Source organism: Thunnus thynnus, chromosome 15 (genome assembly GCF_963924715.1).
Source record: "Thunnus thynnus chromosome 15, fThuThy2.1, whole genome shotgun sequence".
Lineage (NCBI taxonomy): Eukaryota > Metazoa > Chordata > Actinopteri > Scombriformes > Scombridae > Thunnus > Thunnus thynnus.
The window spans coordinates 3,751,995-3,772,978 of NC_089531.1; the positions used below are offsets into that span (position 1 = coordinate 3,751,995).

At 41.8% G+C, this 20,984-nt stretch overlaps 1 protein-coding gene across 2 annotated transcripts; it reads right to left on the reverse strand.

Annotated features, from left to right (window-relative positions):
- Nucleotides 1-128: 128 nt before the first annotated feature.
- Nucleotides 129-20,984, reverse strand: LOC137198221 (zinc fingers and homeoboxes protein 1-like). 2 transcript variants are annotated; one of them, XM_067611907.1, is made up of 9 exons: nucleotides 20,627-20,984; nucleotides 20,445-20,502; nucleotides 17,865-18,347; nucleotides 16,110-16,739; nucleotides 13,117-13,243; nucleotides 10,712-11,962; nucleotides 7,301-7,432; nucleotides 5,241-5,734; nucleotides 129-2,875 (listed from the first exon to the last, which is right to left on the reverse strand). In XM_067611907.1, exons 3-8 carry the CDS (start codon nucleotides 18,221-18,223, stop codon nucleotides 5,249-5,251), a joined length of 2,985 nt encoding a protein of 994 aa, XP_067468008.1. In that variant the 5' UTR covers nucleotides 18,224-18,347; nucleotides 20,445-20,502; nucleotides 20,627-20,984; the 3' UTR covers nucleotides 129-2,875; nucleotides 5,241-5,248. The 2 variants fall into 2 exon arrangements, with proteins under 2 accessions (XP_067468008.1, XP_067468007.1); XM_067611906.1 differs by lacking the exon at nucleotides 20,445-20,502.

A 20,984-nucleotide genomic window follows, 5' to 3' on the forward strand; every position in this document is an offset into this window, starting at 1 on the left:
AAGCTTCATAAAAGTAGAATTAACGGCAGAGTTGCTGTATTGGATTGAACAGGTGTTCCTAATAAAGTGCTCGGTGAGTGTAATAATAATATAAATTTAAAGAAAAAAAAAACAAACCAATAATCAAACCCGTTTCTCACTTTTTATTTTTTTGCTTGCAGACAAAAAAAAAAAAAAAAAAAAGATATCCATAAAAGTCCAGATATAATAAATAAATTAACTACTAAAAACTGTTGGCTATTAAAGCAATTTAAAGAATGGCAGAAAAAAAAAAGGCTTAACTTTTGCAAAAATTACAGAGCTCATAACAAGGATCCCATATCGCTGATGAAATCATTTTAAAAAGTTCACCACCTCTCTACCCACTGATTGTTCTTTGATGTTTGCATATCCTAACAGAGTCCTACGTGCTTCAGTAAACACAGGAAGAGAGAGCAGAGAAAAGAAAAAATTTTAAAAAAAGCTTATTTCTTTCTTTTTTTTTTTTTCTTCCCCCCACACATACGAAAAAGTTTAAAAAGTTCCTGTGGGAACCGAGCCAAGTGCTTGTGGTTTCTTGTCCCTAAAATATCTGTCTGTAATTCTTGTGGAAAACCTGAAAGATATTGTTTACTAGTTCACCCGTATTTGAGGAAATAAACGCACTAATAACTATGTCTTTTTTTTTTCTTTCTTTCTTTAAAAGTGATTCACTTACTTTGGTGGCGAGGACAAAAAAAAAAACCCAGAAAAGAAAACGCCATCTGAAAGACATAATTATTATTGTGTACTCATATTTTCATGCATACAGTATTGAATTCTCTAGAAAAAGAAAAACTGTCTTAAGTGTAAATGTCACAATCTTACCGAGTTTGTAGCTTAACTGACTGAGGTAAAGTTGCCTGTTTCCTGAAGTAGAGCACACATGCCTTTTTTGTTTTGTTTTGTTTTTTTTTTTCCTCTTTTGGACAAGGACACAAACAGTATTTGGGTTCAAATCCCTTTCAAGTCGATCAACTCTGTTCATTCTGCTTAAAAAAAAGACTCAAAAGATGAAACATTTTGGGCACAAAAAAAACAAAAAAAAAAACAGTCGACTGGTGTCTTAAAAAGTTCGATCTGTAACCGCTGAGAAAGAAGAGATGCTTCTTTTTTTTCTTTGATATATTTTCCACAGAGCCTTAATGCAGAGCTGGACGTTAAAGGAAAAATCCACCTCATGATTGAAGCAGGTTCCATCAGATTTCCTACATTTCCCAGAATGCCTTTCAATTCCTTTCACTTGCTGCTTTTAGTCAAAGTCTGACATCTGATGGACATATGAAGAGAGCTGCAAACTGTTTGACAGACAGGGAAAAGACTGCAACTATTGATTATTTTCATCATTGATTAGTTGTTGGGTCTATAAAATGTCAGAAAATGATAAAACATGTCAATCACTGTTTCCCAAAGCCCAAGGTGACTCTTCAAATATCTATATATAAGATATTTAGTGTAATCGATTCATTGTTTCAAATTCCTCCTTTCTAGCCTGCAATTTGTGAGTATTTCCTGCTTTTATTAGCTTTATGTGATAGTAAGTTTAATATTTTTAAGATTTTGGACTGTGTAACAGGAAATTTGAGGACGTCACCTGGGCTGTTAGGTGCGATTTCACAGACTTAACAATTAATCAATAATGAAAATCATCGCCATTTGCAGCCCTACGTTGTACATTAGATTTCAGTTAAATTGTGGGATTATTTATATCCACTATGTAGGGGATAAAAGCTCTGATTAGACATTTTAACAACATTAAAATGCTCAATGTGTTTATTATTAAAGAGAAGAGTTTTAAGGTGGATTTTCCCTTTAAGGAGTTTGCGTGTTTGGCTGCTGTGTTTGTGTCATTTCCGTCTTTCAGCGATTTTGTGTGTTCGGAGGTAAATTCACAGACTGAATTGATGTCGTTGAAACTGAATGGACCCAAACACCTGCAAACATGGAAATTATCACCATTTTTCAACAGAACTCATAATAATAGCATAATAATATTATAATGGATTCGATCCCCATTACATTACGCCGTCAGGAGCAAATCACTTGGAAAAAAAAAAAAAAAAATTACAAAAAAAAAAGTTAAAACATCGATGTGGAATTCATTCCAGCACAGATTTTTTTGATTTTTAAAAACAAAAACTTATAAACAGAATGGCACTAATTTGAGTTGTCTATTCACAAAAAAAACAGTGTGGTTTTAAAAACCTTTTCTTTCAGAACAGCAAAAATGTTTTCATTGCTGGATTCGGGGAGATCACGTTCCCTTCAGAAAAAAAGGTCAGATGGTTCCTCCGTTATTCAGAAAAAAAAGATATTTTATTCAGGAGAAAACCAAGAGAGGTCTCACCTCTTAGAAATGTTTTGGATTTTTTTTTCCTTTATACAAAGTTTACCAAAAAAACATTGATTTTTTTTTTTGTTAGAAAAATGACAGAAAAGGCCAAAACAAAAGCCCTGTCATTCACACCAGAATACAAGCCTTGTTATTTGTACAGGAGCAGAGCTGGAACTTACTCTCGTGGTGTCGCTGTTTTTGGTGAAAGGCGTCATCCTGCGCGTTCAGGTTGGTCCCCAAAGTTCATCAGCCAAAACAAAAGTAAATCCTGATGCTTTGTCCTCTTTTTTTATTTTTTCTTCCTCTTCTTCTGTCTTCCATCATCTCAGTGCTTCTCAGCTGCATCAGGACACAAAGTTCAACTCGGCCACCGGACGCTGTAACCATCATCATCATCCGTCTGAGCGGTGAATCTGTCTCGGCTTCCTGCGGCACAACTTCAGGTCCCGACCCGCCGGCTGAGAAACACTGACATGTATCCTCCTGCATGTTGTCTTCACAGTGGGGGCAGCAACTTTAATCCTATCAAATTAAAAAAAAAAAAAAACATTATGACAGGAAGGATGTGACGTAGCCAGCAGCTGCTCAATAAATATCATTTTAATGTTAAAGATTCAGGAAATTCCAATTATTGCATCTCTTCATTATGGACAAAATGTGCTTTACAAGTTTTTAAATCCTCTTTTTTCTGGATCTCTCAGTTAAATTTCTGCAATTTTTGATAAATATTCATCACGTTGATGCTCCAAATAAACCTGAAACTGAATATCAGGTACAAAACAAACCTGTGTTAAGGACTAATTATTTATCTCATTTTAAGAAGACATGACACTTAAGTTCAGGTTAATAGTGTAAAGCTACGTATTTTTCCAGATGCATAACTTCACTCATCCTGTCATATTGTGTTCCTGTGCTTCATTTCAAATGATTCATCTATTAGATTCAATAACAACAGAATAAAATCGGAGCGAGAGAAGATGAAGGTGGACGTCACATTTAATCTTTCTCTTGTCAACAGAATATCAACTGTAACAGTAACTGCGGGGTTTGAACATCCGCCATCGACTCCACTCATCAAATCCTTCATTGAATGTTATTATGTTTATGTCTCAACATTTACAAGTAGCTTAAAATAACTGAAACTAAAAATGGATTCTCAGCCATCTTTTGCTGGCTGAGAATCCAGATATATATCTCCAGATCCAACATGGAACCATCACTAACAGTAAAACACTGTTTACTAACCGGGTGCATCAGCAGCAGGATGTTAAAAAAAAGTTAAAAACTTTAGGACCGCTTACTAGCTTTATTTTGTCAAAATCATTTTGTTACTTGAAATTGGATTTGAAGCAATTTCAGAACCAAACTAAAAAAAAACCTTGTGGATAAGAGAAAAGCCTGCAGACGTTCATTATGATAAATAATTTTCATGGACTGAATGTATTTGATTTTACTCAAAAACCTCTGATGTAACAGAAAAGTGTGAATGGCTGAAACTCCAATAAAAAGGCCCCACATGTGAGCTGGTTATCATTTTTTTGATACCTTAGTTTGAGAAAAAAACACTCTACTTTTACATTTATCAAACTAATACAAACTTCTCAGATGTTACAACAGCTGTATAAGAAGTTAAGTATGATGATGAATTACATGATGGAAGTGAACAGACATTAAATACTGGACAGTTCTTGGTACTCTGATACGGAAACAAGAGGTCTTGGGGTTCGATAGCGTCACATCTGAATCCCTCAGTGCGTTTACATGCACGTACGTATCCAGGTTACTCAGAGAAACCAGGTAACGTGTTTACATGCAGCAGGTCAGTAACCAGATTTCTCTCCTACCACCGACCTCATTGGTGGCTACTGATTTTAACTATTAGTGATAGAAGACGTTGGTCAAATGTTCAGCGGTGGAAACAGACTTATTTAGACTTTTTAGGCTACTTTGTTTCAGTTTTAGTCGAACTTTGGATGTGATTATTTTAAATATGAGGACATACTGCTCCGTTTAATAGCATCTTACTTTCATCCAGCTGCTCTGCACGGTGCTCTCCCTGTCTGCACATCCAAAATTAACATTTTGACTCACCTGCCAAGCATATTTTTTACCAGCTAAAATAATAAATTGTTCTTTTGTGTCACATATACATTTGTTTCAGTACATTTCATTGAGAAAACAAAGTATTATGTTGAATACAGACTTAAAGAAGAGGCCAAAATGTTTTAATATATTGATCAAATTTATTTGTAGCACATTTTACAACAACTGTAGTTAACTAAAGCGCTGCATTGGGCTTTGAGCACTTCCAAAACGCGGGTGACCTACGCTCAACTCTGTACCTGAACGCCTCCTGTGTAGACGCACAGATGGACCAGTCGCTGCTCACACTACGCTTTCTGTGCAGACACAGCGTCAGACCGTCTTGAGCGCTCCTACAGTTTCACTGCACTGTTTAGATGCATAAAAAACACATACGGTGGTCGTGTCTACACTCTGTAGAGACATCACGCCAGATATTTTATTACATGACTATTTTTGGTACAAACATTTACCCGCCAGTGTGACGGATAGCCTCCCTACACCAAACAGAAAATCTACCTGCATTTGGCGCTTAGCGGGTGTTAATTTCAGAGCCTGTGCGCACTTGTAAAGAGCAGATTAGAAACCCACTTACACATATTCATGGCAGAGTAATCAGCTGACTGGAGAGAGCCGACTGTAACCCGTTTACTTCAGTGCACGTAAACAGGCTGTGACTTTCTGTTTACAAGCTCTGGTTCAACTCACAGTTTTTTATTGTGTGAAAATCAGTGAACCAAACACAGTAAAGCTAACTGTCACTCATCTGGACCTCTAACTGTAACTATGAGTGTGTGACTCTCACCTGTCTGCTCATGTCTGCTCCTCTGCCTGAGGCTGTGATTGGCTGACACCTTGAGATTCTTCCTGGATCGTTTCATTGTCCTCCACCTCCTCCTCCTCCTCGGCGTCCTCCCTCTCCTCCTCCTCCTCCTCCTCCTCTTCCTCCTCGTCCACCTCCTCTTCGTTGCAGTCTTCGTCTGATGCCTCCTCTCCTTGTTCTTTCACCTCCATCTCCTCTTCACTGTCTGCATGCTCTGCTGCTCCTGCTGCCGCCTCCTCCTCCTCTTCTTCTTCCTCCTCCTCCTCCTCATCCTCCTCGTCCTCCTCCTCTCCCTCGGCTTCCTCCTCACTGAAGGGCTCCTTGCCCTCCTCCGCCCGCCTGGCGGTCTCGGCGAACCAGTCTCTCACCTGCTCGTAGCTCATGCTGGACTTTGCCACCAGATCGTCCAAATCTTTCTCACTCAGGGCTCGGTGTTTGAGGTAGTAGTCCTTCAGAAACGACTTCCCGGACTTCACCTTCAGGAGGGAGGAATAAAAAAAAACTTTAAACACATGACAACACATCAAAGTAACAAAGTACTATCCATTAAAACATTTTCCAGTTAAGTTGAGTACAAACTGAGTAATTTCCTTTCTGTTCATTCAGTATAAGCATGATGTTGTTAGCCTGTTAGCTTAGCATAAAGTTTGGAAGCAGGGGGGAACTGCTATCCTCAATCAAATGAGTAAAAATATAACTTCTAACTGCTGCAAGTGTTTTCTCATTAGCTGGCAAGTCACTAAAACTTCCAAGAATGATCAGGGATTTTATTCAACCTCCATTTCTTCCTTTTCTAGTTTCTACATTTTAAATACACAAGATGTAAACTGTTGGAAGGCACTTCTAGGAGCAGTGCTGGTCTAAAGGTTAGAGAAGCGAGCTCATGACTGGAGGGTCACAAGCTTGGAAAGTGAAGAAGCAGCACTCGGTTCCTTGAGCGAGGCCCTTAACCCCGACTGCTCCAGCGGAGCTGCTCAGTGCCCAGCAGATCAGACTATGAAGAATTATATGAATATGAATAAGAATGTGTAACTGTGTGATCAGGGCTTTCCTGAAAAAGAGAGTATTGCTCTCAGTGAAATTCCTCTGAATAAAAAAAAAGAAAAGAAAAGTGGAGCAAGGGTAAAAATGTTGGATCAGTCTCTGTTTCAAGAGCACTGACTCACTCATCTGACTGTGAGTAAAATAGAAAAAGTCATGGATTGGTAATTTGTTTAATTCATGTTTTTAAGCCACATTTTAATGAAAAGGAACACAAATCTAGATCAAGTTAAGTTGCTTTGTTAATGTTACAGATAAAGGGTTGCAGGATGTACTTTCTTCTCCTTTCTAGTGTAAAACTATTCAGCCTACTGCTTTAAGGAAGTAGAGGGAAGGAGGACATTCCTAAAGGTATTTACAGACAGAAAGCAGAAGCGGGTCGATTTCATATAAAGTCGACGTGAGGCCGCAAGTGGACACTGAGCAGCCAGCTCAGGTTGTCAAAAGGCCTTAATGCAAGGTGAAGGAATAAATAAATAAACTCCAGTTCATGATCGTATAGAGATGAGAGGGGAAAAAAAGGAGGGAAACAATAAAGAACTGGATTTCCAGGTGAGTTTTGAGAGCAGTCAGAGGCTTAAATGAACTGCTAGCGAGCTACAGCTTTAAGGCGAATTAACCTGGACTGTAAAATAAACACTCCAGAGGTCAAAGTCGTGTGAATGTATTCAGGTGAAAATGAGCTTTGAGCTATTTCTGAACACACTGTAACACTTAATCCCATGAAATGAGAACCTGAACTTCATTAAAAACTTGTGTTTAAATAATTGGCATGGACTATATGTTTTTACTTTATTTGAATATGTTTTTTTGGAGATTTTTCTAGAAGTTAGAACATGTAAAACTGCTGCTCTTCAGTGGCGACTTCATTCTCTAACTGTCTGACACCAAAAACCTATTTCAAAAGGAAATACACACTCACTAACATTTAAGACGTATTGGTACATTTTCATGTGAACGTTCTTGTATCAGGTGTGAATAAACTGCACACACACACAGACCTTGATGGTGGTGACGCCGCCCTGCGGGGAGCGTTTGCAGGGATACGGCCGGCGTGTTCTCCTGGACCAACCCCGGAAACGCTTCCTGGACTTCTTCTGGCTCTTGGCTCCACCGTTGAGCGCCTCGTCCACCTTAAATCCACCAAATATTGATAAATGTGTTAAAGCAACTGCAAGCAAGTACTGTTACTGCTGCTACATCTATTAGTAGGGATGCACGATATTGGATTTTTTGCCGATATGCCAATATTTCCAACTCATTGTGGCCGATATATACACATATTTTTTTCCAGCTGGCTGAGGAGACTATTATGCATGCAAGCATAGATTGTACTAAGAATGATTAAGAAAGACAATATATGAAGGAAGAACTTAGGAAGACTGGAGTTCAGGAGCTCAGCATTAAAACTTTAATGAACCTGCCAAGTTGGTGGAGCAGTAGAGTTTTCTTTGAGTTTATTAGACAGACAGGATTAATGTGCAGGATTTAACCTCTGGTCCACACTCCGGAGCAGAAGGTGGCGGTAATACACCTAATATACTGGTTGCCAAACAGAGTGGTACATCCTGTCAGCTGAAGTGTTTCCTATCTGTGCAGCCGAACATAGCAGCTTCTCGACGGACTGTTTCTTCCTGACGGTCCCGGTGCTTCCTCCGCAGGCTGCGCTTCACTCAGCCGCCCGTCAGACCCGCTGCTTCTTCCCACTTTAACCTGAATAATAAAGTGGGGCTCTGGTTGGATCCACATGGAGAGCCGGGGCTAACGTTAGCTGAGAGGCTAGCGGAGCATTAGCCACAGCATGACCGGAGGGAAGCACAGCCAGCTAGCCTCCCAGCTAACGTTAGCCCCGGCTCTCCATGTGGATCCATACAGAGCACCGAGCCCCGGTTTGTTATTCAGGTTAAAGTGGGAAGAAGCAGCGGGTCTGACAGGCAGCTGAGTGAAGCGCAGCCTACGGAGGAAGGACCGGGACCGTTGGGATGAAACAGTCCGTCGAGGGGAAGCGCAGTCAGGTGGTGGTGGAGATGACGACATATCGGCCTCTCATAATCGGCAGAATTTGCCGATGCTGATATTTAATTTTAAAGCTTTTAATTGGCCGATATCGATGGCGCGCCAATAATATCATGCATCCCTAAATATTAGTTATTGAGGAACTACAGTATAAACAAAACTGAATACAACCCTGGTCAGTATCACTGAAATGTTAAGTAATTACAAATCCTGCCCATTTAATACACATTTATTTGTTTTAAGACAAAAACCCAGGAAGAATGAAGCCGATTTATTGACTAATTAAACTATAATTAAAGGTCTTTATTTAAGAACGAACTGCAACAGAAGTCAACTCATCCTTCATTAGTGAGACTCTGTTCTTTTATTTTTTAATATTTTATTTGCTCGTCCTTGTTTTTGATGAGATTGATCCTCCTGGACAGGATGATACCAGTCTACAACAACCACTGCTGAGACTGGTTTTCTATTGGATTCAGGTCAGGGGTCATACTGGGCCAGGTCATAGTTTTAGTTTGGGATCATTGTCATGTTGTCAACCTTCTTAAAGGGATTCATCTTTTCATTCAGTACTTTCATAGTTTCATCTATAAATGTCGTCTCTCCTGCAGCCTCGTATCAACACACTCCCTCCTCCATGTTTAACGCTCGGCACTATGCAGTCACTGTGGTAGTCCTGGCCAGGTCCACGCCAAACACGCTGGACCCCGTCTGATCCAAACTCATTTATTTTGGTTTCATCTGACCAAAGAAAGTGCCGCCAAAATATTCATCAGCCTTCTTTTCATGTTTCTTTGGCAAAGTTGAATCTTTGGCAGTTTTGTGCTGTTTTGTAAGCGATAGTTTTTCTTTTTTGGACGTCTGCCGTTGAGGTTGACTTCATGTAACGTCCTTCACGCTGTCTGAGCAGTCACTGAAACACCAGTTTACACAGATCATCCTCGTGCCAAGTCAGAAGCGCTCGCCCGTCTGTTTTTCATTGCAAGGCTGCATAAATAACGAATCGCGCGTGCCGACGTTTCACGAGGACGACCGCCGTCGCACCTTCTGTTATTGGTGGTATGCGTCCTCCTGTACCTCCTGACCACTGCTGCAGCCTACTGATGATCTTGTATCGCTCTCACATCTTTATGAAGTCTCATAATCTGGTTTCTTACTTGTTCAGGCAACTGCTCATCATCATCATCATCATGTGGAGCCATGAACTCAGGCCAAAACTGAGAAAACTGATGTTCTGTTATTACCTTGTTCAATTAGTCTGAACTGGAAGTCACTGTTGTAATCACTTTAGTTTCAGTGGTCACAGGTTTACTCACTTTAGTTGCACTGAGGTTGACACCTGTATTTTCAATGTAGTCAATCTAACCTGTTTGTTTTTCATTATAAATAAGATCTAACTCAAATGCTTTGTATTACTGGCCGCCGCCTTTGTTTAAAATTGCGGCATGTGATGTTTATGGAAGGAAAAAGGCAGTTGCAAGCATTTTTTGATATAATGACTAAATAATTACCTTTGCGAGATGAACGTGAAGTATATTGTGAACTTTCTACGCCAACGTTAGCGGAGCAGCGAACTCCAGCAGTAACAAACGGGACCGGCTGACCAACACACACTGAAGCATTAAACAACGTAAACCAACTCTGAGGTGAAAGAAAACAACTCCGAACAGTGTTTCACCTCAGAAACCGTGCGCCCGCTCAGCGTGTTGGACGGCGACGTCTTTCCCTCGGAGCTGGCGGTGCAGCAGAGAGAGGCTGCTGGAGACATGACGCCTCCGCCCTCAGTTTGTTATTCTCATACAGGCAGGAGACTGTAAAATGCTTTCAAATTAATTAATGCAGTAAACTTTTTAAAATAAAAAAAGGCTGCGGACCATTTATCTTAATTGCCAGTTATGTTTCATTTAGTATTTCAGTGGACTGAGGACCCCAGTGAATGATTTGGCACAAAGTATAGTGGAGCAAGAGACTGAAAATAGTGCCGCCTTTTCTGTTCGTTCAATTGAGAATCGATTCTGAACCAAAGTATCGTGACAATATCGAATCAGGAGATGAATATATCATCCCAGGACTACGTAGCACGACCCTTATTATATCTCTATTGCTATCTCTATATCTGTCAAATCATTATTTTTAAGTGTACGACACTCTAAAGGTGTACGCTACACCTCAGATGTTCTCCAGCCTTTGTCCTAAGAAAATCCAGGGAAACCTCTGCCTAAAAATACTACCATCATTGTAAGATGATACAATTTTGAATCATTTAACATTTTAGTGATATTGCACAGAGGTATACTGAGTTTTGATGCTTTCCTTAAATTTCACAAAGATAAAGAAAGTTACTCGGACACTAAATTACTTTGACGTGATGTAAAAGAGGAACTGAGCATGTGCACCTTTCCACTCTGGTAGAGGTAGTACCACTTCAGGTTGCTGTTCTTGCAGGCGTAGCGCGTGTCTCCAAACCAGTTGACGATGTACGTCCTCGGCAGGCCGCTCTCCTCCGCCATCTGGTCGTACTCCTCGGGCGTGGGCCACTGCGTGCGGACAAAGGCCTTCTTCAGAATGTGGAGCTGCTCCGGCGTTTTCTTCATCGTCTTCCTGCTGACGGGAGGGGTGGTCTGCCGTTCCTGAGCTGAGGACGAAGGCACAGCAGCTGGTTTCGCCCTCTCGCCGTCTCCCTCGACGTCTCCGTCTTTCAACTGCGCGCCGCAAGGCATTTTCCGCCTCTCGGTGAACCAGGCGTCCACCTCGCGTCTCGTCAGCTTCGTCTCCGCTCGCAGCCGGCTCAGCTCCTCGTCGGAGGGCGTGTCTGATTTCTGAAAGCTGGCCTCGAGGATGAGCAGCTGCTCCGGAGTCTTTTCCTTGAACTTCTGCGGCGTGAAGTCCGGGAAGGCGTGGCGGAATTTGACCCGCGGGTCGCTAGAGGAACCCGATGACCCTGGGGTGTTGGCAGAAGTTGGGGAGCAGTCGCTGGCGTCGTCGCTGGAATCGATGACGATGGTGGTGGTGGTGGTGGTGGTGGTGGTGGCGGTGGTGTTGCTGGTGTTGCTGTCGTTAAAGCTGCCGCTGTTGTTCCTTCCTCCTCGGCTTCCTCCGGACGCCACCGCTCTGCTGGACGGGGATTCACTCAGCAGGACGCCGTGGTGGTCCTTCGAGTTCCTCTGGTTGTAGCGCGTGTCACTGAACCACTTCTTTATTGCGCGTTTGGAGAGTTTGGTGACCTGCATGAGCCGTGAAATCTCCGCCTCGGTGGCAAACTGCCTCCTGCCGTAGCTCGCCTTCAGCTCCGCCAGCTGCTCCTTGGACTTCTTCGGTTTGGTCGCCGCTGCGTCCAAACTGAGCGGCGTGCTCGCTGATGAAGCTGACATTTCAGTCTTTGATTCTGACGTCGACGGTTCGGCGGCTTTAGGCTGGTTGCCGGGGACGCCCGCGACTGTCAGCGTGATGGGAGAGGCGACCGGCACGGTGCCGCCGTTACCGGCCACCTGCGTGAGGACGAGACCCGGCTGGCCGACGATCTGGCAGGTCTGGAAGATGGACTGCAGGCCGTTCGTAGCTGCGGCGAGGTTGGCAGGGATGACGGTGATGGTCTGAGGGACGGTCTGCACCGTGCCGTTAAACTTCTTCCTCCTCGCCTCTTCCACCTGCAGAGAAGAAGAACAAAGGTCCATTTAGAAGCTGTTCTGGAGCTTTCGATCATATTACATGATCTTCATCAGCAGATCTGTGTTGGCGTAAAAGGTTCAAAGTTCATCCTTAACCTTGGAAACAGCAGTTGACAATATAATCTCACCTCCAGCTCCAGTTAGACCTGACAACCGCTGATGAAGATCATGTGATGTGACCGAAAGCACCAGAACAGCTTGAGGTGAGATTGTGAAGTCTACTGCTATGTCCAAGGTCAAGAATGGACTTCTTGAGAATGGATCTTAGCCATAGTCAAAAAAACTCTATTTTTGACATGTCGCTTGACGCCAAGTGATAGCTTTTAAGCAGCAACGTAATTATAAATTGTGTAAATAAACACACAATATTTGAAACAAAAGCCCCCAAAAAATTTGACAAGCACTTCACATCTGACTCGAGAACAGTTTACGTCCCTCAGAGAAAACTAAACAAAATTTAACTGGAGGCAAAAGATGGTAAAAGCTTAAAAACTACAATAAAATGTCACCACAACAAACTGAAACAGCAGAGAAGGAGAAGCAGAGAGTTACACAGCTTAAAAAAAAAAAATCAGGTCACAAAAATCGATAAAGACATCATTACATTACAGCAAAGTCTATAAAAATTACTTTTATGAAGTGATTTGATAAACGAGTGAGAGTCTGCCAGCTTCACGCAGGTCCTTCCAAAGTGTTGTGGAGTTAATAAAACACAGTCGCTGCTGGCTTTTAAATCTAGATTTCTTTTTTTTTTTTTGGAATCAGCTGAAATAAAACCAAAACAACTGCGTGTTTGTGATCTGACTCTTGTGTGGGGTCAAAATATTTGCTGTGTAAGATAATGTACCAGGTCTTATTTAGTTTTATAACCAATTAAATTTAATTATTAAGAATCCACTTCATGTCTGATACTAATGTGACCTGATTGTAATAAAAAATCTGAGCATCTCCAGACATATTTTAGGTTTTTCTGGGCTTCAAGGCTTCTTGGTCTGAAGTTTTCTGACATTCACAGTAATTAGAAAACATCAGACGCCACGTGAGGTACGAAAGTGTGAAACTGCTGCGGCCTTAAATAATACAGGATGAGGAGGATGTGGATGTGGTGTGAAAGCATCTCGTGAAGCACCGACCTCCTCCGGCGTCCAGCTGACTCCGTGTTTCAGCCTCTGAGCGGAAAACCAGACCTTGATCTGCTCCTCGCTGAACTTTGTCTGCGACGACAAGCCCATGATCTCCGACACCGAGGGATACGGGAACCTACGACACAAGAGAATTGTGATGAGTTTCCTGGGAAATGTAGCTCTGTAAAGCGAGCTGTTCACTTACGTAGGAAAGGAATAAACAAAGCCCGTAAACAATAAAACGATGACACGGTGACTGTAAATAGAGACCGACGCGGCAGCTGATTTATGTGATGCCATTCCTGCGGTGTCAGACTGAAGTGAAGACATTTCCAGCGCCGGTGAAAGCAGAGACGTGTGTGTGTGCGTTAATCACGGCAGACGGATCAAGGTCGTCTGCTTTGTGTCCGACCTTCACGGTCCGGATGTCAAAGTGCTGTTTGTGTGGAGTCGCTCATTAAACCAGCAGGAATTACTTTCAATCATCCAACTCCTGATTTCTGTCATTATAATTAGAAGAGATATATCATTTCATACAAATCTGAAACACATGACGCTGTAAAAGTGGAGCCAGGGAGCGTAACGCTGGCGAGATCAGCGGGGCGGTGGCTCGCTGTCTTTAGAGGTTCCTGGTCGGCTGCTCAGAATGAAACATGAGGATTTAATGGAGATTTATGATGATTATGAAAGTAAAATAGCTTTCATGCAGCAGAAGCTTTTGGCTCAAAGTGTCAGTTTGTTGTTGGAGCAGCTGATAACAGCAACAGGACTGTTAGAATCTGAACACATTTAGTTGAAAAGTTTATAGATTAAAACCTTTATTTTAATATTAAGATGATGAGAATATTTTATAGATGACACAATGATTCATCGACAGACAGAAAATTAATCAGCAATTTTTTCTTCATTTTTAAGTTAAAACATTTCTTATATGTGATGATTTGCTGTTTTTCTTTGTCATTTATGCCCATGAATTGAATATTTGAAGGTTTTGGACTGTTAGTCAGACAAAATCAGTAAATCGGATACATCACTGTTGCCACTAAGAAAATATAAATGCAATTTTTTCACTATTTTTCAAAATTTCTTAGACTAAATCAAATTAATCAAGAAAATAATCAGCAGATTAATTGATAATGATTGATTCTCAGGATCTCTTCGATAGCTTTCTTGACAAAAGTAGTTGAAAAAAAAAAGTGAAATGATGACGGCTTTTCTACTTCCGCCTACGACTCTTGTTCATCTCTAACTACAGAAGCTGAACTGAAACACACGACATCTGTGTTTACAGTCGACGTTATCCGGTCTGGATGTCTACAGAGCGACACACCGACTCACTTAAAACTCAAGTTGTGCAGTAAAAAAAAAAAAAAACACTAATCAGGAGGAATTTGCAAGCATTGTGCAGATATGCACGACTCTCTGTGAACTTCTGCATTTAGTGACCTTGACAAAGGACATATAATGTCTTACTGTTCCGCATTTATAATTTTTTACACCTCATTGCTTAAAAAAATTGCCCTAATAAATACAGAGGGGGATGATCAATACGCCTCTCTGCACATACATCATCATCAGCTGCTCGGTGATGGAGGAAATAACAAAGGTGATAATGAGGCCTTTAGGATTATTTATTACTGCTGGCTGTTAAATGTTTTGTATTCTTTGTTTTTACTGTCTATGTTTTGTCACGTTATTTATCCAAAACGTCCATTTCTTTCTAACCATCTATCACACTGAACACATATTACCGCTGCGCTTCCAGAAGGTTTTGGCGACTCGCAAGAAACACGTTAAAATATCCTGACTTTGAGTCTCTGGTGCAGGTCCAGCTCCTACATTTCCCATGATGCAACTCGACAGTGCATTTCATTAGACGCTCCCTGCTTCGTTAACACCCATGTCTTTTAAACATCATACAGCCTTTCTGTTTATAACCCCGATGACATCACCATGACATCATGGAGTTTGTTTTCTCAGACTTGACGCAGTCATGGACTGACTGTGACGAGTAAAATCCTCCTTCCTCTCGTGTTTTACATCACAGAAACCATTAAAAAAAAAAAAAAATTTCCCGCAGTGCGTCATGATAGACATATTTCCTCCCAGGCAGACGTTCATTTCAGGTCATCATCATCATCATCATCGCTTTGAACACAGACTTGCAGAGACTTGAAACTTTGCGGCGGATCGCTCTTTCATCACGGTGAACCGCAGACACCTTTACTTAATATCTAAGTTATATTATCACTGTGTGGAGTGTTGTAAGAAAACTTCATTATCGGAGTGTTGATATTAGACGCAAAACGACAAATCCAGATGATAAACAACAAGGTTTCATGAGAAGAATGAAGCAAATGTGGTTGATTGCATTTAAAAAAGGCTGGTCTGCAGTAAAATATGCACTATATGGTGATTTTCTATATTTGTGTTCATGTCAATAAATCTCATGTTTGGATCCAAACCAACAATGAACTGATCTACTGACAAGTATCGATAGATCTTCTTCCTCTGTGCCGTTATCAAGGAGCCGCATCGCTGCACTGGTTAACATGTTCCTTCATCTTCATGAACACACACACACGGTTCTGCAGCCAGAAAGACTCACTAGAGCACCAAATGTGGATTCATCCGCTGCAGAAAATAGTCCCAAACAAATGCACTATTTCCTTTTGTTTTATTAGTTAAAAACTACAACGTGCAACTGTTTTATGAAATTACTGAGACTTTTTTAAACATAAAACTATGCTGTATATTTCTGAGCTGTTTTTTTTAAAGATTTACTGTAAGTTTTCAGTGGGAGCCAATGAGCTTAGAGCTGAGAGACACAGACAGGGAAGTCAGGAAGTACTGAAAGATAAACATTGTTGGTTTTGATCTTTTCATGAAGTTTGTTTTATAGAAAATATAACCTTTAAAGAAACTAAAACATGCAAAATCTGCTGTCAGACAGTAAATGTTGACATGCTGAGTTGTTGCCCCGCCCCTCCAGGTGCGGTTACCTGTTGTAGGCGCTGACCAGCAGGACGTTGTTGTCCATGGCCGTGTTGTAGGTGGGGATGCTGCTGATGGGGATGAGGAGCTGCGTCTGTGTCTGAGTGCTGTTCTGTTGGTTCTGCAGGGCGGACAGAACCTGAGCCAGCGTCCCCGGCGGCAGCACGGCGCCGCCGCCGCCGGAGCCGCCTTTAATCTGCAGCACGTTGGGGCTGTTGACCACGATGCTCTGCGGGACGGCCTGGACCTGCACCGGCGCGGAGACGGGGATGAGCCGGGGGGTGATGGCGGCGGGGGTCATCGGGGCGGGCGACAGCGTGGGCGGCTCCTTGTTCTCGTCGTCCTCGTCGTCGCTCTCCACTTTGATGACGTCGTCTACGGCGGTCTTGTGCAAGGCGGTGAACTTCTTGGGTTCCGGTCTGCTCTTGATCCTCATGATGGGCGTCTTGCTGAGGGCGATGCCTTTACGGGACGTCTCCTCCGCCTCCACGTCCTCCACTTTAACGAAGCTGCCGTCGAAGGTGAGGTCGTTGACCGTCTGCTGGAAGATGGTCTCGTTGTTCCGCTTCACCATCGTCCGGGTGAAGTTGTCCTCGCCGGGGTGGAGGCGAGCGTTGTGGGCCAGCAGCGTGTCATAACTAAAGGAGGAGAGTGTAGATTAATATCGACAAAGATTATTTTATCAAACACGCTGAGCTTTCACAGCTTTCAGTTTCATCTCAATGTCTTCTTCAGTGAATAGAGCTGGCTTTTGTGTCATCATGTGACCTAAATGATGAACAGGTGGTCGTACAGCGGGAGACGATAACCTCTGTCTGTCTGAACATCCTCCTTGAACCACATTTAAAACCACTTCCAGTCAGTTTCAACTTGTGCAGCGCCCGTTCAAGACGCGTCTGTTCATAACAAGCTGCTGATTCAACGCATAGAAAAACTGATAAAGTTGATTTGAGGTGTGAATGAGTATAAACACCAACAACATGAAACATATCATTCACATATGTTATAAATAATAAGTAGTCTAATAGTAAATAATCATTCTTTTCTCATTTCAAGTAAAATAAAGGTTGGTTTTGAACTGCTGGGCTCTGAGCGCTTCTAAAAACGGATGTACCTGAACGCCTCCTGTGTAGTCTCTCCCCGCTGATCTGCTAAACGTGCTGCTAACGCTACGTTTTCTGTCTAGACGCAGGGTAAAAGTGTCCATTCTTGATTAAAAGCTCTGTTTTTGCTGTCTACCGACTCGTGTTATGCAGTCAGAGCTCTGCCGACTGACTGCAGATGTCAGAAATAATGAAAAATGCCCCTCATGATTTCTTAAAACCTATATCAACAAATCTACGGTTGTCACAATATAATTCCACTGAAAGTTAATGAACAATAAAACAGAATTATTGCTTAAGAAGTGTTGGAGGCTTAGAGGTCAGTAGAACTAGACAGAGCTGCAACTAACGATTATTTTTATTATCAAATAATCAATTAATCGATTAGTTGTTTGGTCCATAAAATGTCCAAAAGCCCAAGGTGACGTCCTCAAATGTCGTTTTTTTGTCCACAACCTAAAGATATTCAGTTTCCTGTCATAGAGAACTAAAGAAACCAGAAAATATACACATTTAAGAAGCTGGAATCAGAGAATTTGGACTTTTGTCTTTTAAAAAAATGACTCAAAATGTTGAATCGTTGATCAAAATAGATGGCGATTCATTGAAAAGTTGGCAACTAATCGACTAATCGAACACGCGTTCACACGCATCTTCTACCTCTTGGTGTGGTAGTCACACTCCATGCAGACGTAGGAGGTGTTGATGACGACGTCGGGATGCTCCGCGTCCACGTGCATGGTGAACAGGTTGAGCTCGGATGTCTGGAAGCTGCAGTATTTGCACTCGTAGCCTCCCTCCGCCATGTTCAAGTCCATGTAGTGGTCTGACACCTGTCGGACGTCCGCCTCCTCGCCGCGCTCCTCCGACAGACCGCAAGCCTCCGAGGAGACGGTCGCTACGCCGTTACTGTCCTCCGGCTCGGCCGCCTCCGTCACGTCCTCCATCTCCTGATCCGAGTCCACGGTTTCTCGAGGAGGAACCATGCAGGGAGTGGTGGATTTCCTCCTGCTCGACATCCTGAGTTTCGCTTAGCGCTGCGTCTAGCTGAGTATCGAAACTGTCTCAGTTCAAGTCGTCCCGTTGTGGCTCCATAAAGTAGGACGTCATCAGTCGAAAAGTTTCCTTTGTTGTCCTTAATTCCTGAAGACAAAGTAGCAAAGCACATATTATTTTATATGACTGTAGCGCAACGTATGTAAACGTTTAAGGCGACATTACCTGTTAATTATTTTCTTGATGAATTGATAAGTCGTTTGGTCTATAAAATGTCCGAAAATGGTGCAAAATGGTGAAAACTGTTTCCTAAAAGCCAAATAATGTCTTAAAAGTTGATATAAATAACATAGCAAACATGTTTAATAAGGATCTTTAAATTTGGTTATTAAAGAATAACAACCCAGATATGTACTAAGTGAGACATTTCACATTTTTTCCTTTAAACTTATCAGCTGACGTACAGTACCAGTCAAAAGTTTGGACACACTTTCCCAGATTGAGAAAGTTTTGACTGGTACTTTATATCATCAGATATATATGTGTGACAAGCTAATATCTGCCGCACAATTTATTTGTCGGGCTCTGATTTTTATATCATTATGATAAATGCAGAATTGATATGCGTAGATGTCATTTTCAGGCGTATCAAAAGGGTAAAACTCTGCCGAAAGAGTGACTGACGAGCACTTGAGTGTGGATGCAACTAGAGCTGCAACAGCTGATTAATCGTCAAGTATTTTGACAATCGATTGATCATTTTCAGTCATTTTTTAAAGAAAAAAAAAGTTCAAATTCTCTGATTTCAGCTTTATAAATATCAATATTTTCTGGTTATTTTAGTCTCTATGACAGTAAATTGAACATCTTTGGGTTCTGGACAAAACAAGACATTTTAGGTTGCATCTTGGGTTTTGGGGAACATTTGCACCATTTTCAGACATGTCATAGACCAAAATGACTAATCAAGAAAATAATCGATAGATTTAATCAGTTATGAAAAGAATCGTTAGTTGCAGACCTAGATTCAACAATTGATCATTTTCATTATCAATTCATCTGCAGACCAGTTTCTTGATTAATAGTTTAGTCAATGAAATGTAAGAAAACAGCAAAAAATGGCTGCCACACATCAAAAGTCTTGTTTTGTTGGAACAACAGTCCAAAACCCCAAAAAGATTCAATGGATAAAATGTTGAAAACCAGCAAAATTGGAGAAAGTGACACCAGAGAATTTTAAATATTTTTTGAATAGAAAATAGCTTCATCAAAATAGTTGCAGATGAATTTTCTATTGACTGACTAATCAACTAATTGTTGCGGCTCTACACTTGGGTATTATCTTTAGTATCTGTATGTTGTGTCCATGGCAACTATTTCTATTTTCATCCCTTATATTGCTCATACGTATGTACTATTTTTAAGTTACTAATCTTATCTATACCGTGCATCTGTTGTGTACGGCCTCTTAGCTACTGTGACACTTTAATTTCCCTGCATGGGACCAATAGTAGTTATCTCATCTCTTATATTGATATTTGTTTGGTTATATTTCTTGTCCTGTTGGTGTCAATCAATCTTTGATCTAAAAATCTTGTTTGCTACTGAAAAACTGTGGTCAGTTATGCAAATTGTGCGTCATTGTGGTAAATCTGGTAACAATCATGGGAATGACCTTTTGACATCACAGCTACTTTTTGTGGAGCAAAGTCCTGATGTCTGCAGCCCTGTAAGCAAACGGATGATTCACTCTGAGCTGTTTATCCTTAACTCACGCAGGGCTGCATTTAATGATTATTTTCATTATCGATTAATGTGTCAGTTATTCTCTTGATTAGTTGTCACTGTTTCCAAAAACATCCTCAAATGTTTTGTCCATAATCTAAAAATATTCAGTCAACTGTCATAGATGATTAAATTAACCAGAAAATATTCATATTTGAGAAGCTGGAGTCAAATAATTTGAAGATTTTCTTCTTAAAATGACTCAGAACGATTAATCGATTATAAAAATAGTTGGCGTTTAATGTAGTAGTTGGCAACAAATCGATTAATGGACTAAGTTAATTGTTGCAGCTTTAAACTCATGCTATCAAACTCTGAGGCTGCAGCAGAAAATGCACTTCCTGTCCCCGCACGCGCGCACACACACACACACACAGACACACACGCGCACGCACGCACACAGAGATAACGCACTCTCTCTCTCTCACACACACACACACATACACTGATAACACACACATCTCTCCAGCACCGTCGAGGCTCCAGTCTTTCTGTCTTGTGTCCTCTCAGCTTCTGTCTGGGAAATAAACAGAGAAAGAGGAAAGACAACAACCAAACGTCCTCCGAGCTAACGTTAGCTAGCCGGGTCTGAGGCTGCCTGTAGGGGAGAGGAGCCCCGTGTCACCCCGGTGTGTATTTACCTGGTGTATCGGCCGCTGTTTACCCGCATCCTGGGACAAATAGTGAGCTGGCTAGCGGTTGTAGCTTGGTAGCATCTCTGGTTCGCTGTGTTGATGCGCAGTCTTCCGCCTTTTCCCCGAACACACCGAGGCTCCCATCTGCTTCAGCCCGGACACAGAGCCACGCTAACCGCTGGGAACAAGCCGACTACCGCCCGGTAGCTCCCGTAACGGCCCGCACCGCCACGACTCGCATTGTCTACTCCGTTGCTTTGTTAATAAAAGGGACAGTTTATTAAAAAAGGCACCGATAGTTCACCGAATCTGACGATGGCCATTTTTTGTACCGCCGCTACAAGCGAGCAACGGCCGAAAATTA

Excerpts from the sequence above, each read along its gene's own strand:
- LOC137198221 (XM_067611906.1), bottom strand. The coding sequence starts at position 18,223 with ATGTCGAGCAGGAGGAAATCCACCACTCCCTGCATGGTTCCTCCTCGA. Across the intron at positions 11,963-13,116 it reads TCAGCTGGACGCCGGAGGAG|GTGGAAGAGGCGAGGAGGAA; the intron begins GTCGGTGCTTCA and ends TCTTCTCTGCAG. Across the intron at positions 7,433-10,711 it reads ACCTCTACCAGAGTGGAAAG|GTGGACGAGGCGCTCAACGG; the intron begins GTGCACATGCTC and ends GGTGGATTTAAG.